Genomic DNA, 15,978 nt, shown 5'->3' with positions numbered 1-15,978 from the left:
GGTAACCATAAGTTTGTCTTCTATGTCTGTGAGTCTATTTCTGTTTTATAAATAAGTGCATTTGTATCACATTTTTAGATTGTATATATACGTGATATCATATATTTGTCTGACTTCCCTTGGTATGGTAATATCCGGCTCCATCTATGTTGTTGTAGATGGCATTTTTTCACTTTTTATGACTGAGTAATATTCCCCTATATATTTAATGTGTTTATATATATACCACATCTTTTTTATCCACTCATCTGTCTATAGACATTTAAGTTGCTTCCATGTCATGGCTATTGTAAACAGTGATGCTATGAACATTGGGCTACAGGTGTGTTTTTGAATTAGAGTTTTCATCTTTTCTGGATATATGCCCTGGAGCAAGATTGCTGAATCCTATGGTAGCTCTATTTTTAGTTTTTAAAGGAATCTCCATACTGTTTCCATAGTGGCTGCACCAATTTAAATTCTAAGAATGTAGGAGGCTCCCTTTTCTCCACACCCTCTCCAACATCTATTATTTGTAGACTTTTTTGATGATGGCTATTCTGACCAATGTGATTTCACTGATTATCATTTCTCTAAGAATTCGTGAGGCTGAACATTTTTGCACGTGCTTACTGGCCACCTGTACATCTTCTAGAGTATGCTGGTTCTTGATGGCACACATAGGAGTTTGTGTTTCATCCTGACAGTGATGGAAGACCATTAAAAGATTTTGTGACAAAAGTTACGGTCTGTATGAGGCCAAGAATGGATGCAGGAAGACTTGCGTATTTATTTCCTAGGGCTGCCCTGCAAATTACCACAAATTTGGTGGCTCAAAATACTAGAACTTTATTTTGAATGGTTCCAGAGGCCAAAATGCTAGAATCAAGTTGTCAATAGATCCACGCTCCCTCTGCAGGCTCTAGGAGAGAACCTTTCCTTGCCTCTTCTGGTTCTGATGCTCCAGGTGTTCCCTGGCTTGTGGCAGCCGCACTCCAACCTCCACCTCCATTCTCACATGGCTTCCTCTTCTGTGTCTATGTCGTCTTCTCTTCTGTCTCTCCCAAGAACACTTATCATTGGATTTAGGGCCTCTCTGGATAATGCAGGGTGATCTCCTCTTGAAATCCTTCATTTATTTAGATCTGCAAAGACCCTTTTCTCACAGAAAGTCACATTTACAAGTTCCAGGGGTTAGGATGTAGACCCATCTTTTGGGGGTCACCTTTCAACTCAATACAACTAGTTAAGAGGCTGCCACATTAGCCCAGAAAGGCAGTGAGGCTGACTTGCCTTAGATTGGCAGCAGCCAGATAGTGAGTGGCTGGACTGTATTAGGGTGAGAGCTCAATGGGGAAGAGTCACTCATTCAGCATCTCCAGGAATATTTCTTGGGTACCAACCATGTTCCAAGTTCTGCCAGCACTGAGGATACAGCAGGGAAGAAAAGATGCAATGTTCAGGAACCTGAGTTCACATCACAGTCCCGCAGCAAAATTGGATGTTCAGTGTATCCTGTGTCACAAAGGAACACAGGGCAGACAGACCTGCACTGGTCAGCACAGAACACTGGAAGGAGGAATACAACTTAGCCAGGCCATAGCGTGTATTATCGGAGAAGGCAATGGCAACCCACTCCAGTACTCTTGCCTGGAAAATCCCATGGACAGAGGAGCCTGGTAGGCTGCAGTCCATGGGGTCGCTAGGAGTCGGACACGACTGAGCGATTTCACTTTCACTTTTCGCTTTCAGGCATTGGAGAAGGAAATGGCAACCCACTCCAGTGTCCTTGCCTGGAGAATCCCAGGGACGGCAGAGCCTGGTGGGCTGCTGTCTGTGGGGTCGCACAGAGTTGGACACGACTGAAGCGACTTAGTAGTAGTAGTAGCGTGCATTGTAGGTGGGCGATGGGGAGGGTAGCGAGTCCAGCTGGAGAGAGCTGAACTTATGGAATGTCTGGTCAAGATGTCTTTAAAGAACCACACAAACAAGGGTGGCATGAGGTCTTGGGGCAGCCTGGCCATCATCATGTCTCAGACTACCCAGGACTAACTGCCACCCACTCACAGCCTGCCAACACTGGTACTGCTGAAGTTTGCTTTCGCATGTGTAACTGTTTTTAGCAACCCACCCCCAGCCCTGATCCTACCTATTGCAACACCAGGCACACGAGCAAAACCGTTGCCCACAACCTGCAGTTGTTCAGATTGGCTGAGATTGTGTTCCTAGCAGGCTAGGCCCTGCCCTTGAGTCACCCCGGGGTCCTGAAGTCATCCGATGCAGATGCTTACCGTCTTTAGGTAATTAAATCTTAACCTATCAACGGCTCCCTAGAGGCCCTGGGATTCACTTGCTGGCTGCAGATATAAAAGTCTGATGACTCAAAAAGTTGCTTTTAAGGAAAGGTCTTTCATCTATAAGACTCATAAAACTCATTAGTATGCTCAAAAGCCCACGGATGAAAGGCGGAGTCGGGGAAGAAATAGTGATCCCTCCGCCACTGGTGCGGGATTCCTCCGCGGCGCGGTTTGACGGCAGACCCGCCCCTAACGTTCGCGGGGGCTGGAGGCCGAAGAGCCTGCGGAGGCCCACACGCTGCCTATCTGGATACCTCGAGGCTAAAAATCAAGGGAAGCGACTCTTCGAATACGTCCTACCCTCCTGCTTTAATAATTAGCCCTTTGAGATGATCCGGAGACTGCAGTCACCGGGCAGCAGCCTGTCTCACTTTCTTTTTACTGAGGCTTCGTCTTGCATTGCGATGAGTCCCAAGGCAGAGGCAAGTACACACCCGCGGCCCACCCATCCAAGCTCCAGCTAGTCCCCCACTGGCCACACCTCACGTCTGCCGTTGCCCGCCTTCTGGGTACTGGATCCTAGAAGTAGCTCAGGCTCCTGGAAGCTGAGGCAAGAGTCCTTGGGTAGGGAATTCTAGGACCCCTGTTATCTGGAGTGCGGCCTAGAAGGGCCAGTTCAGGGTGCGAGGGGACAACCCAGTAGGCCCTCATCTTAAAGGGGAGGGAGCAGCGGGGGGCGGGCCTGTAATCTTGGGTTGAAGTTGCTTCCTGGTGATTGTTGACAGAAAACGAAGAGGCGGTATGGGGGCATCCAGCCTTCTGTTAGGTCACTGGTCCTAGTGGGGAAAGTGGGTCCAGATCAGTCTAACAGGTGGGCGTGGGTCCACCAGACCGTCCTTCCCAGATGGTAAGAAATCATCTGCTAAGAATAAAGAGGATGCTGAGACTCGGGAAGTAATCGCTGTAAAAAGTAAAAGCAAAGAGAGTGCCTAACTGGCAGGAAAAGTTGCTTCTTTAACACTGTTATTACACTTCCTGTAATGGCGGCTGGACACGAACCAGTGCCTGGACGTGAATCAGGTCCCAGTGTCCCGTCACTCTCGAATTCTGGGGGAGGAACCACCAGGAGACCACCATGGAACCACCATGAGCCCACAGCTATCAACTCATGCTCACCCATGTGCACACACATACACACCCACGTATTTCTACAGGAAGGAAGGGTATAGGACAGAGCCTCTGACTGAAGGCCAGTGGCCTTTGCATGGATACGCTCCAGGACACCTGCTGGGCGGCCATGGGCCAGGATCCAGGAACTCAAGAAAGGCCCAGGGTGCTTGAGGACTGAATTATATTTTTGCTTTCACAGTATTGTCCACATATTTCTTCCCAGCCTCTCACACAGCCAGGGTCTGGATTTATAAGACGATCAGCTTGGTCAGGAGATTTTTGAGACCATAGGAACAGTACCTGTATAGACACCTGTATGGATACCTTTCACCCCTTTTCACCCACAGACCTTGGGTTTTAAAATCGATCCACCCAAATTTTTATCTTCCTCTTTTCACAATAATAACTCGTTTCCCTCTTCTCTAATTAGTTATGGCATATATGGGGCTTCCTGGGTGGTACTAGTAGTAAAGAACCCATCTGCCGATGTAAGAGATGCAAGTTCAGTCCCTGGGTTGGGAAGATCCCCTGGAGAAGAGCGTGGCAACCCACTCCATGATTCTTGCCTGGAGAATCCCATGGACAGAGGGCTGCAGTCTGTGGAGTTGCAAAGAGTCGGACATGACTGAAGTGACTTAGCACACACTCACACATGGCATATATAGCTCAGGACTCAAAGTTTCTGTGTATTTGCTAACCAATGTCTCCTTGCTCAATTTATATAATTTTGACTGCCAGCAAGAAAAGTTTGTATGTATGTAGTGATCTAACAAGAAAAAGATTCTGATATTCTTAGAGACGGCATCAGACCATGGGAAGTCCTTGACTCAGTGGCTAGATTCAGAAATGGTTATGGAACAAACTCCTGGGTTCATCCTTAAAGTACAGAATTATTCTGAAATGTTTTAAACAATCTTAGTACATCTATTATGCTGATTAACAAACTACTAATTTCACCAATGGAAACCTCTGTGGAAATGTTAATTAGCAACATCTGGTGTAGATCAGAAATATGGATACTAAGCGAGGCAACTGTAGTCATTATCTCTGAAGTGTGGCCTTTCGGATAAAATGTTAGGTGATCACCTCGAAGTGTGAATTCCTGATTAGGGAATTGACAGCCCCTGGAGTGTAGGTTAAAAATGTACACATTTCTATCACAATCTCTCAACTGAAGCATTTTAAAGAAAATTACAGACATTATCATGCTGCCCACATGAAGATCTCATTCATTCAGTGTTCTAAGTACAACAGTCTGGGGAAAAGCAGCATAAGACACATTTTTGAAGGAAGACAGTCTAGTGGAAATAAAAGCCCCATCGTTGTTTTCTATCTCAGCGTAACTCATTTCTTGACTGTTTGGCGGAAGCTTTTCCAGAGTCCTCCTGGGTTTCGTGTGCACATGCACACTCATGTTAGGTTTTGAGGTGGGGGGGAGGTGAGAAAATGGAATGGGAAACACTAAACCTTCAGCCTTGACCATCCTTCCCAGAAACAGAGGGGATTTTTAAACACTACAGAGTGGGACCTGAAGCAGATACAATTACTCTTCCGTCTTTGCAGACCTGATGCCCGGCTAGGTTCTGGCCGTGACTGTTTTCCAACGTTGTGGTTGTTGCTGTTGTTCAGTCTCGAGGTCATGTCCGACTCTGTGACCCGATAGACTGCAGCCCACCAGGCTTCTCTGTCCTCCACTATCTTCCGGAGTTTGCTTAAATTCATGTTCATTGAGCTGGCGATACTACCTAGCCATCTCATCCTCTGCCACCCCCTCCCTCCTTTTGCTTACACTCTTTCCCAGCATCAGGGTCTTTTCCAATGTTCTGATACCTGCCCTGAAATATAACTCCTCCCCATCTTCCCTCCTGTGTGTGAAATACATCGATAGCATTGCTGAAAGTACTAAAAGCTTCACTTCATTAACTCTCATAAATAAGGACATGAGCAAACTCAAAACCCATGACTGTCATTTGAAATTGGGTGCAAAACCCACCTTCAGCTGAAATGCCTCCATTAGCATGGCACTGTTCCTGGAATCAGGCAGAAGGACAGAGCAGTCCTCCAAATGAGCTCACAGATCAGAGGGAGCAGAGGCTGGAGAAAGGGTCACGTGGTGTTTCCAGGGGCAGGTTTCCTCTTTGGACACCAGGATTTGGAGGGATAGCCATTACCAACCATGGGAGTGTGGCTGATGAAATTAAGGAAGATGTCTTTAAATTCAATTACACCCTCAGTGGAAATGGTCTCACTAATGCTTGCGGAGAGAATTATACCCAGTCCATAAAGCCTAACATTTCTAAACCCAATTTTGCGAATTATTCTAAAGGTTAATTCAAGATCTCTCTTCCAAATGGCAAGTTAAGGACAGCCAATGGAAGGAAGGCGATCTTGGACTGACTGAGGGGTTTATCAGCCTGGAAGAGTTCATTAGTTTTAATTAGTGTAATCACTAATGTTGCATTAACAGTTTAGTGAAGGAAAGTAATTACTCACACATCCACTGTATGAGATGGGAAGATTAGAATTCATTTTCCAAAACGATTAGCATTTTGCCAATTAAAAGAATCCCTTCTCCCAGCCAGCGGCCCTGTGACCTCGCTCACCCCAAAGATCGTGTATATAAATGAAACATATTTTGCATCAGAAGGAGCATGAAGAAATAAAGGATTAAGGCTGTGTTTATTCTCAGCGCCTTCCCAGGGCAGAACAAGCAAGCACAAGAGTCTCTGTGAGTTTACGATGTATTTGCATAGTCATTCACTCTGGAATACATCCCTGGCGGCTTTGTTACCCTGCAGCAATTAAACAATGGGAAGGCCAGGAGAAGATGAGGCCAGAAGGAAGGAAGGGGAGAGTCTCCCTGGAATGATCCTGGCTCGAGTCCAGGGGTTGGACAAGTGCCAGGACTCCACTGTGGTCCCATCTTGAGTGCGAGCTCTACTGCTGGGCTTGGGGCGTCGCACTGCTTGAGGGGGTTCCCTAAAGCCCTTGGGCCCTCCTACCGATTGCCCCTAGGGCTGGGTGCTACCTCCGTGCCCACTCTTTGGCAACATGGTCCGACTGCTCTCTGGCCCTGCTCCTCGCCATCTCTGCCAGATCCCCTAGCAACAGCCACTTGGAACGTCTCATTTCTTAAACATCCCATGTTCTTTCAGATCCGGCTCCTTGGAACCTGTTACAAACCTTTTGCCCATTTTGTTAGAGCATCGCCCTTCCTGTTTCACCGAGGGTAGACAGCGCTTTGCATTGACCAGAACAGCTACCGCCCCTAATCTGCACGCTCAGAGTTCCTCCCGGCATCCTGCATCCTTGCATTGTGTTATGTTACACTAATCACAGTGAGCCGCTGAGACGGGAGCAGGGATGGTACCCTGTTCAGTATTCTCAGCCCATGCCCAGGCGGTGCATGTGTCAGCTGGTATATACATTTTCATCAGACGGCTTAATGATTGTGGACAGGTATCAGCCCTCCCTACCTCCCCCTCACCAGCCTTATCAAAGCCCGGCCGAGGAAGCCCAGCATGGTGGGATCAAGGAACATCACAAAGGAGAGAACTGAGACATCTGCATGCAGGTGGACATTCCCTCTTCACAAGCACATTTCCAAGGGGAGCTGACCCTGGCTGAGTGCATCTCCCGGGCTTCCTTCTGCTTGCATTCAGCCAACAGGAGGCACCGGCAGGAGGCTGGAGGGAGGGGAGAAAGGGAGGCTATGGTGTTTCTTCCTAACTCCCTCCTTCCTTTGATTTTATATCAATACTGAGTGTGTGCTTGCTAAGTCGCTTCAGTCGTGTCCAACTCTTTGTAACCTTATGGACGGTAGCACACCAGGCTCTGTCCATGGGATTCTCCAGGCAAGAATACTGGAGTGGGTGGCCATGCCCTTCTCCAGGGGATCTTCCCCACCCAGTGATTGAATCTGCATCTCTTAACGTGTCCCTGCATCGGCAGGTGGGTTCTTTACCACTAGTGCCACCTAGGAAGCCTGGTGGTGAGCCCCTGGTAAGTTGTTCTTTAACAATGAGTCTAAAGCAGGTCAGAAGTGTGCCTGGTAGAGCCAAGTCCCAGGAGTCACAGCTGAGACTCCCGCCCTGGGGACCACAGTCCAGTGGCACACAGTCAGCTCTGCGTGCCATGGTTGTTTTACAACCCAGAAGGGCACCCCAGATAGTACCAATCCCTGGCAGCACTGGAAGGACAAACCGGTATTTACCGAAATTTTGTTCTAAAAATATCAGTAATGATAAAATGGGGGGGGGGGATCCATTGACCTCCAGTCCCTGCACAAAAATATCAACAATATCAAAAAAGAACAGAAAAATTGATTTCTTTGTTACTTATGACCATCATAATGCATGCTATTCAAAGGGGAAAATTGCCTGTTTGAGTATCTTATTAAAGAATCAGAAAGGCATAAATATTGCATTTTCTTCGACTGAGTTTTCAGAATCTCAACCACCCAAGACATCCACCATGTCCCTCATTTTTTTTAAGGTTTTTTTTTTTTTTTTTTTTGTAATACACTAATACATTTGGAAAGTCTCTTCTTGCAGGAGGAATCTTTTGAAGGAGGTTCTGTTTTCAATTGGGTAAATTTACATTCTCTCCTGAAATGACACGCAAATGTACAGATGTTTCAGCATCTAAATTTGGCAAAACATTCAAAACAATGAATTCGGTCTCATTAACCTATTTGTCAAAACACATAATAACAAGTGTTGACAAGGACATGGAGAAACCAGAACCCTCTTACTTGGCTGATGGGAATGTAAAATGTGCTGCCATTTCAGAAAACAGTCTAGAGGTTCTCTTTTTATTTTTTCCACAAAATAAAGCTTTTGTCTACCTGTATCGGTTGGAGAGGGAAAGGGCAACCCACTCCAGTATTGTTGCCTGGAAAATCCCAGGGACATAGGAGCCTGGTGGGCTACAGTCCACGGGGTCTCAAAGAGTCAGACGGAGCAACTGCACGTCATCACCTGTACTGGAGCGTTTGCTTTCCACACTGTGAACCTAGGGGTTGGTGGAGGGGGTGGCGGTAGGTGGTCCTCAGCCAGAGAGGCTGATCTCACAGCCACGAACCCACTAAGGCTCTTCTTCTCTTACAGTATGTGTCCAGCAGACACGCCGTCACTCAGAGCGCCCCGGAGCCCAGCAGCTACCCGCCTCCGCACGCCCCCCACCACCACTGCCACCGCCACTGCCCCCTCCAGCCCCGTCACCGCCTCTGCCACCACGCCCGGCCCCACCACCTGCACCACCAGGAGGCGGGGCCGCCCGCCACGCAGGTGATGCCCTGCCTGTGCCCCTTGTTCTCCTGCCAGTGGGAGGGCCACCTGGAGGTGGTGGTGCCCCACCTGCGGCAGATGCACAGGGTGGACATCCTCCAGGGGGCCGACATTGTCTTCCTGGCCACGGACATGCACCTCCCGGCACCGGCCGACTGGCTCATCATCCACTCCTGCTTTGGCCACCACTTCCTGCTGGTGCTCAGGAAACAGGAGAGGCACGCAGGGCACCCCCAGTTTTTCGCCACCATGATGCTGATCGGGACCCCCACCCAGGCCGACAGCTTCACCTATCGCCTGGAGCTCAACAGAAACCACCGGTGTCTCAAGTGGGAGGCCACGCCCCGGTCTGTCCTGGAGTGCGTGGACTCGGTCATCACCAACGGGGACTGCCTCGTCATCAACACCTCGCTGGCCCAGCACTTCTCCGACAACGGCAGCCTGGCCATCGGGATTGCCATCTCTGCAGCCTCGGAGATCTGCTCTTCAGAGGCTGAGATGTGACACAGAGGCCGCCGGACACTCACGTGCGGCCACCCCTCTACCAAGAAACTGCCTGGGCCCTCAGATCTCTGCGTGCCAGGACTCCGGGCTCCTTTCCATTCTTCTCCCTCCTCCCCTCCTTCCTTCCTTTCTGTTTTTTTGTCTCAGGTACTTTGTGGTATTTGGTATCTGTCTGCCATGGGCATTATATTATGTAAACATCCTGTGATGCAAGACCTTGGTGTGACGTTTGTCCTGATTTGTTGGTGTAGTTTTACAGAATGAGTTTTACATTCCATCAGAATGGTGATTGCTCGCCACCCGCAGTTCCCTTCCCTCCTGCTTCTCAAACGAGCAACAGTCACCGAGGTCACGAGGCAGACTCTTGGGGTTGAAAGGAGACTGAGTGTCCACATCATTTCCCCCTCCTCCTTTTAGTCTATTTCAGACTGAGCTAACTCCTAAGGGTGTGGAGACAGCAGATTACGGAAGGGGGCCTGGCCAGCTCGGGGGTGTGTATTGCAGACCAGCTAGACACAGCTCTGCCACTTTCCCAGGAACCTCTGGGGCCACGCTGCCTGGACACTAGACGGCGTCTCCTCCAGGGTGCGGGGCTGGAGGTACCATCATGCCATGTGTCCTCTGGGTTGATCCTGGGGTTCAGGGGAGCAGGCAAGAGGTTGAACCCTCTTTTGGCAGGCTGCTGTGAGCTTGCCCTCAGCCCGGGCCATTTTTTTCCTGCTCTGAAATCAAAGGCCTCAAGGGTTTGGTGCTTTCTAGAAAACCTCTTTGCCCTTCGTTGAGCAAGTCATAGAAAAGAATGGGTAAGACACAGGGGAAGAGAAGCAGCCAAAAAAAGCAAAAGATAAAATTAATCTCCTACCTCTGGGAGGGCATTCTCCCCAGAGAGAGCTTTATTATCAAGTTATAAAATCCATCAGTGTTTTCCCTCGGGGTGGAGTGCTTTTGTATCCAGCAAGGATTCCTCTGCTCTGGACAGTTCAGAACCATGATTCAGCAGCAGACACAAGGAACTCGGAGGGTGCAGCTGGCCCTCTGGCCCGGAAGCCTGGCCCCATCACTCAGACACCTGGGAGAGTCCTCCTTCCTTTCCTTACTTCTAAAATGCCCCGGTGGTCCAGCGGTTAAGACTCTGTGCTTCCAATGCCAGAAGCATGGGTTCGATTCCTGCTCGGGAAACTAAGATGCCCACAAGCCACACGATGCAGCTGAAAAAATAAATACATAAAACATGCCGAGGGCCCCATTCAGCACACAGATGCTATCACTGGTCAGTCTGCATCCACCACTCTGCTGCAGGGTGAATGAAGGGGCCACAAGAATCCACACTGCCTGCGGGTACAGTGGCTTTCTCTTAATTCGGCCGTCAGAACAATATGCCAACGTCTTGTTGTGGAAGTCTCTCGGGTTTCTGAATAAAGTAAGCGTGTTTAGTCAATGTCGTCTCTTCTAACAAAAGCTGAACACCTGTAAGTCTTCCCAGGAGGTCCTCTCCTACCTCCTCCTGTCATTTTCGTTCTCTCCTTGGCCACTCCCCATCCGCACCAGAAGCATGGGCCCCCCGAACCCCACATGACGCTCACTCGTGGACCTTTCGCCAACCAGACATTGCTCTCAGCCCCGTTCCCTCACCTCGGCCATCTCGGCTGGGTCCTGGCAGGCCTCCCACTGAGGACAGTTTCAGGCAGCATGCCCTGGCTGGGCATCAGCCATCTTTTCTCAGCCAAAAATAACTGATGTTGAAACACAAGAGCACCCTTCCCCCAACAACCCTGTGGTCACCTGTGCTGTTAACCTGCAGCTCCAGCTCCAGAAGGGCGGTGCCAGTCCATAGAGGAGTGCAGAACACAGCCCCCTCTACTTACACAGTAACTGCTGGGGCCTGGGAGCTGGAGTTTTATTCTCTAAGAGCCCTAAGGAGGCTAATAAACATCGTGTTACTGATGGAGGCAGACACCAGCTCTGTAGCCCCAAGGAAAGAGTCCTTCCTCTCAGCACCGTCACAGCATCCTACAAGGCGCCAGCATCTCCCGCCAAGAACAGAACAAGCCAAGACCGTTTGGCTCATGTGGGGAGAAACTGGCTCCTTCCTTTACCCCCAGGCCCTTCCCCAGAACCTAAGACCCTCCCCACTTGGCTGTAAGTCTGTTGCCTCCGGAAGTTGCATTCCTTCTCTGGCTCCTGGTCCTCCACCACTTTGAAACATTTGTGTAGCATCACAGGTGCCCAAGATAAACAAACCAAACCTCAGCAAGAGTCTAATTACTGTCCACAGGGCCTTAGGGCTCCTGCAGACATCATCTCTGCCTTCCTGTAGTGCCAAGTTACGTGAGCCAAACTGAGAATAACATTAGGTTATTATTAGTGCACACAAGACTGTATTATGAATAAGTGAGCCCAGACAGGAACTGATATTTTTGGTTCCCAGAAATGGTTTAGACACAGGGTAGAGATGGGTTATTGTCACCCATCTACGATGGTCCCCAAGAAGGCCTTTGTCTCGATAGCCATGCGTTAAGAATGGAAGAAAAAGGAGCAAACTAAAAACAACAGGGATTCCCACCGCATCTGTGGACTGTGGGCCCCAGGGTCCACTGGGTCTTGGTTCCAGGACCTGGGGGAGCAGAGACACAGAGTGTGAAGTGGCTTTGATTTTAGAGGCATCTCAGCTCAAAAAACTGGTCGACCTGGAAGTGTGGGGAGGGACATGGCAGGGATGGGGAACCAAAGAGTGGGGTCCTCAGTGACCTCAGGCCCTACTCCGTATCCCATCACCCACTTCAGGCTCCTCGTTTTTAGATTCCCAGGAGGCAGCTCAATGTAGAGCCCTGGGATCTGACTGCCACTCGCACATCTAGGTGCAAACTTATTACCCACTTTCTAAACAGTACAGTCAGCCCTCTATATCTTCAGGGGTCTGTGTCAGGATAAGCCCCCCACCCGCCACCAACCTCCAGATATCAAAATCAATGGATGCTCAAGTCCCTCATATAAAAAGGCTCAGTACAGTCAAGTCAGAAACCACAGATGTGGGGGACCAGTTTTATTTGCATTTTAAAGTAGGCCTAGGAAGACAGCAGCCCTTCACAGCAAGAAATGAGTTACCAGCATGTGATCTTCAAGCAGGAAGTGTGGTGAGAAGGACATCCCAGCCTAGAGGCTGAGCTTACATAAAAGGTCCGTGTACAATGGAATCAGACCATGCAAGGAAGAAGATTGCCTTAATTATCCTTCTCTGCATGAACTTGCATCTAGGGTAGATCCCATCACCACCTGTGGAGACTGTGGATCTTTTAGAAATTGATCAGGTTAATCACAATGGTACTCATGGCTACCACTTATTGAGGGTTTATTATGTAACTTAGTGGGCTAAGTACTTTGAGCATATTGCCTTATTTAATCTCCATTACAACTGTATGAGGGCTTCCCAGGTGGCACTATGGTAAAGAACCCGCCTGCCAATGCAGAAGATGTAAGAGATGCCAGTTTAATCCCTAGGTCAGGAAGATCCCCTGGAGAAGGAAATGGCAGCCCACTCCAGTATTCTTGTCTGGAGAAACCCATGGACAGAGGAGCCTAGCGTGCTACAGTCCGTAGGGTCGCAAAGGGTCAGACATGACTGAAGCTACTTAGCACGGACACACACAACCTTATAAAGCAGGTACTATTATTTCACCCATGAGAAACCTAAGCAAAGAGGGGTTAGACACTGTTTAAGGTCACAGAGCTAGCAAATGGTACAGCGGAGACTGGAATTCAGTGTGTCTTGCTCCAAAGTCCCGGCTTCGGACCAATACCAACTATGTCATTTCTAGGAATTTATGGACCCGTGGCTCAGAAGGGCCACGCATAAAGTCTGAATGGCATGGAGGCCTTTTAGTACTTTAGTATTAAATACACCCTTTCATCTCTCCCTTTACTCCATCTTTTCCCAGACCAAGACAGAGTGGTATGTTAGAGCTGGCTTGTGTAACAGTTGTTAAATTTTTTAGGAATTTTACAAACTGTTAAGCATAGCCATGATTAAAAATTAAATTATATAAATTTACAGTTAAGTTCTATTAAAACAAGAGTAATAAATACTCGAAACTCATCACTTCCTAATTATTTCACTACTCTTATTTTCCATGCTCTTGAGATTGTTTACCTTGATCACATACGTATGGTGAACATTCTATATAATGCTGTGCTACCATCCCCATGTTTGGTGATCTCACTGGAACAGCTTGAAATTGGCCGTGGTGGCAGCGTTTACACCATGGAAATTGGCAGTGCGATAAGCCAAGGTGTTTCCCATTTGAAGAACTAATCATTAAACATTTACCAGCATTATCACTGCATGGACAGTTCTGATGCATACATCAGGATAGGGAAAGGGGATTTTGGAAGGAGAAATAAGATCCCAGTGGCCACAGTGACAGGACAGAAATGACAGCCAAGCCAGCCAAATAGCAAATTATTGGGAAGGCGCAAATTGTTTTGGAGAAGGGAGTCTGAGGCTTTAAAGCAGCTTCCAGGGCATTCCTTTCCCTATTCCAGATCCTTCCCTATTGTAGTTAGTGTGGAAAGTTCTATCTGATGACTTTCATGGAAAAATTATGCCTCACAAAACCAGCCTGTTGGCAATTCCTGTCCAAAAGAAAAGACCAAACTCTACAAAAGTACAGCTTCTCGTTACTTGTTCTCATTGGTCATCTGTCTCACTCCACATGTAGACCAAACCCTAAAGAAATATTTCACTTTGCAACAAGAGACTGGAAATATCCAACAGTGGGCAGTGACTATAACATGGCATAACATGTGTGAATGCAAAAACAGGACCCTCATCCACGAAGCTGAGGGACCGAGAGGGAACAGGTCAGGGGATGTTACACGAAGAAAGTAGCCCAGCGCTAATCTAGCTTAATCTGGCTACTTCACTGCAACCCAACAAGGACCCCATTCACCCAGGCCAGCACACTTTTCACATTAAGGCCTGGTTCCCACAAGGATAAAAGTCACAGAGAAACTCCAGGCTGAGTACCTGGTAAGAGGCAGAATCTCCAAGGCCAATAGTGAATCAGTGACTCTGATCCCAGTGGCTTCAGTGTAAGGGAAAGAAGTGAGGCTTGTTGAAGCTTCCACTTGGATGCAGTTTCTGGTGGAAGGGGAAGGGATCATGGTTGCGACATCAAAGAATTACGCTTTGATTAAAGTTCAGCTACAAATAGCATCCAGAGCAGAGTCTCCCAGTAGATTGTTAGACCTTCAGATGATTTGTTCTGAAGATTTCCTTAAGAATTGCTGAGCTCTCTATTGTGTTAACCTGGAGAACAGCCAGCCAAGAAAAACTTCACTGTTACAAGACCCAAACAATCTGTTGTAGATAAGCATTTATTTTTCCCCCCAAATCAGATTACTACATAGGTTACCTACATGGCTTAGAGTTTGCCTTTTCTAATATAGTATAGTATATAGAATACTATACTATAAATATTCCTCTCCCCTTTTTAACCTCTTTTTGGGGTACTGAGATGAGAGAGACAGAAAGGAAATCAAGGATCATTTTACCTGACTTAAATTGATGTTTATGTTATTTTCTAGGCTTTCTTATGATGTTAGAAGAAGCAGGCTTAGAATATCACTTTATCTCTACCCTGTCTCCCATGAAAAATGTCATTAAATTGCATTTGATATTGTTTCCTTGAACCCTTCAGAGTTGCTTGTTGTTATTGTTTGTTGCTGGAGTTTTTTCCTCCCCACAGGGTTCTGTGCGACTTCAGGGAATAGAAATGAAATGCTATACGGGAAAGTGCAATTATCAGAAATTCACCAGCTGCCACATTTGACCTATGTTTCATTATCTTTCTCCCTGTTTCATTTTTCTGCCTCCATTTCAAAGTCATAGTTGGATGCAAGGAGGAAAGTATTTCTGAAGGTGAATAAAAGCCCTGGCAACTAATGTGCCCCCAGGACTATTTCAGCCTCTGGTGCTGCCTTGAGAAGAGGGACCACAGCCTTCCCCGATGGCCATCACTGCCCACACCCTTCCTACCAGCACCCCTTATCTGAGCTCTTCCCTGCCTCTGTCTGACAGCAGGGTCCCTGAAATTTACTTCTGGGCCTATCAGATCAGTTGTCAAGGGAGCCTTCATGGTTTAATTCTTTAATTTCAGGCCACTGTTAGTTACTCGCAAGATCAGGATTGAGCAAGAATTTTAATCCTATTGCCTGTCAATTCATCTTAACCTCCATCTTCTTCCTTATGTCCTTCTTCCCAGAACCTACTTCCTGCTCTCACAGAGGCTTATAGAGAGTGCCTTGAATTGAGCTGAGTGATCAAAACTGACCACAGGACCAGCATGAATATTCATGAACCAAGTTAGTTGTCAGGCCATGGCCTCTCTTGGAACAGTTCTGCACCCTGTGGTGTCCCAAATACTTTCCATTGCCCTCAAAATACGCTAAAGATGTGCAGTAAGGTTGCTGAGTGCCAGAGAGAGACTCCACTGAAAGAAGGGGGACACTCACCCGTCGAGAAATTCAGCCAGGGAGGGAGGTCCAGCCCAGAACCCTCCCTGGGATGCAGAGCTTTATTTCCCAAACTTCAGTGTGCTTAAGAATGTGCTTAAGAATGATCAACAGGGCTTCCTTGGTGGTATAGATTCCGCCTGGCCTGCACAGAACATGGGTTTGATCTCTGGTCCGTGAAGCTCCCACATGCTGCCGAACAACTAAGCCAGCGCGCCACAATTACCGAA

General features: G+C 47.9%; 1 protein-coding gene across 1 annotated transcript in view; it reads left to right on the top strand.

Annotated features, from left to right (window-relative positions):
* The window catches only part of SIAH3 (siah E3 ubiquitin protein ligase family member 3), a 72,375-nt gene extending 61,699 nt beyond the window's left edge, over positions 1-10,676 (top strand). The window contains exon 2 of the mRNA XM_027557199.1: positions 8,555-10,676. Coding sequence (XP_027413000.1) covers positions 8,555-9,238 — 684 coding nt within the window. The 3' untranslated portion in view covers positions 9,239-10,676. The remainder of the gene's footprint in view (positions 1-8,554) is intronic.
* Positions 10,677-15,978: the final 5,302 nt, after the last annotated feature.

This window comes from Bos indicus x Bos taurus, chromosome 12 (genome assembly GCF_003369695.1).
Source record: "Bos indicus x Bos taurus breed Angus x Brahman F1 hybrid chromosome 12, Bos_hybrid_MaternalHap_v2.0, whole genome shotgun sequence".
Lineage (NCBI taxonomy): Eukaryota > Metazoa > Chordata > Mammalia > Artiodactyla > Bovidae > Bos > Bos indicus x Bos taurus.
The sequence above is the reverse complement of the archived record's forward strand: the minus strand, read 5'-3'. Positions and strand labels throughout refer to the sequence as shown.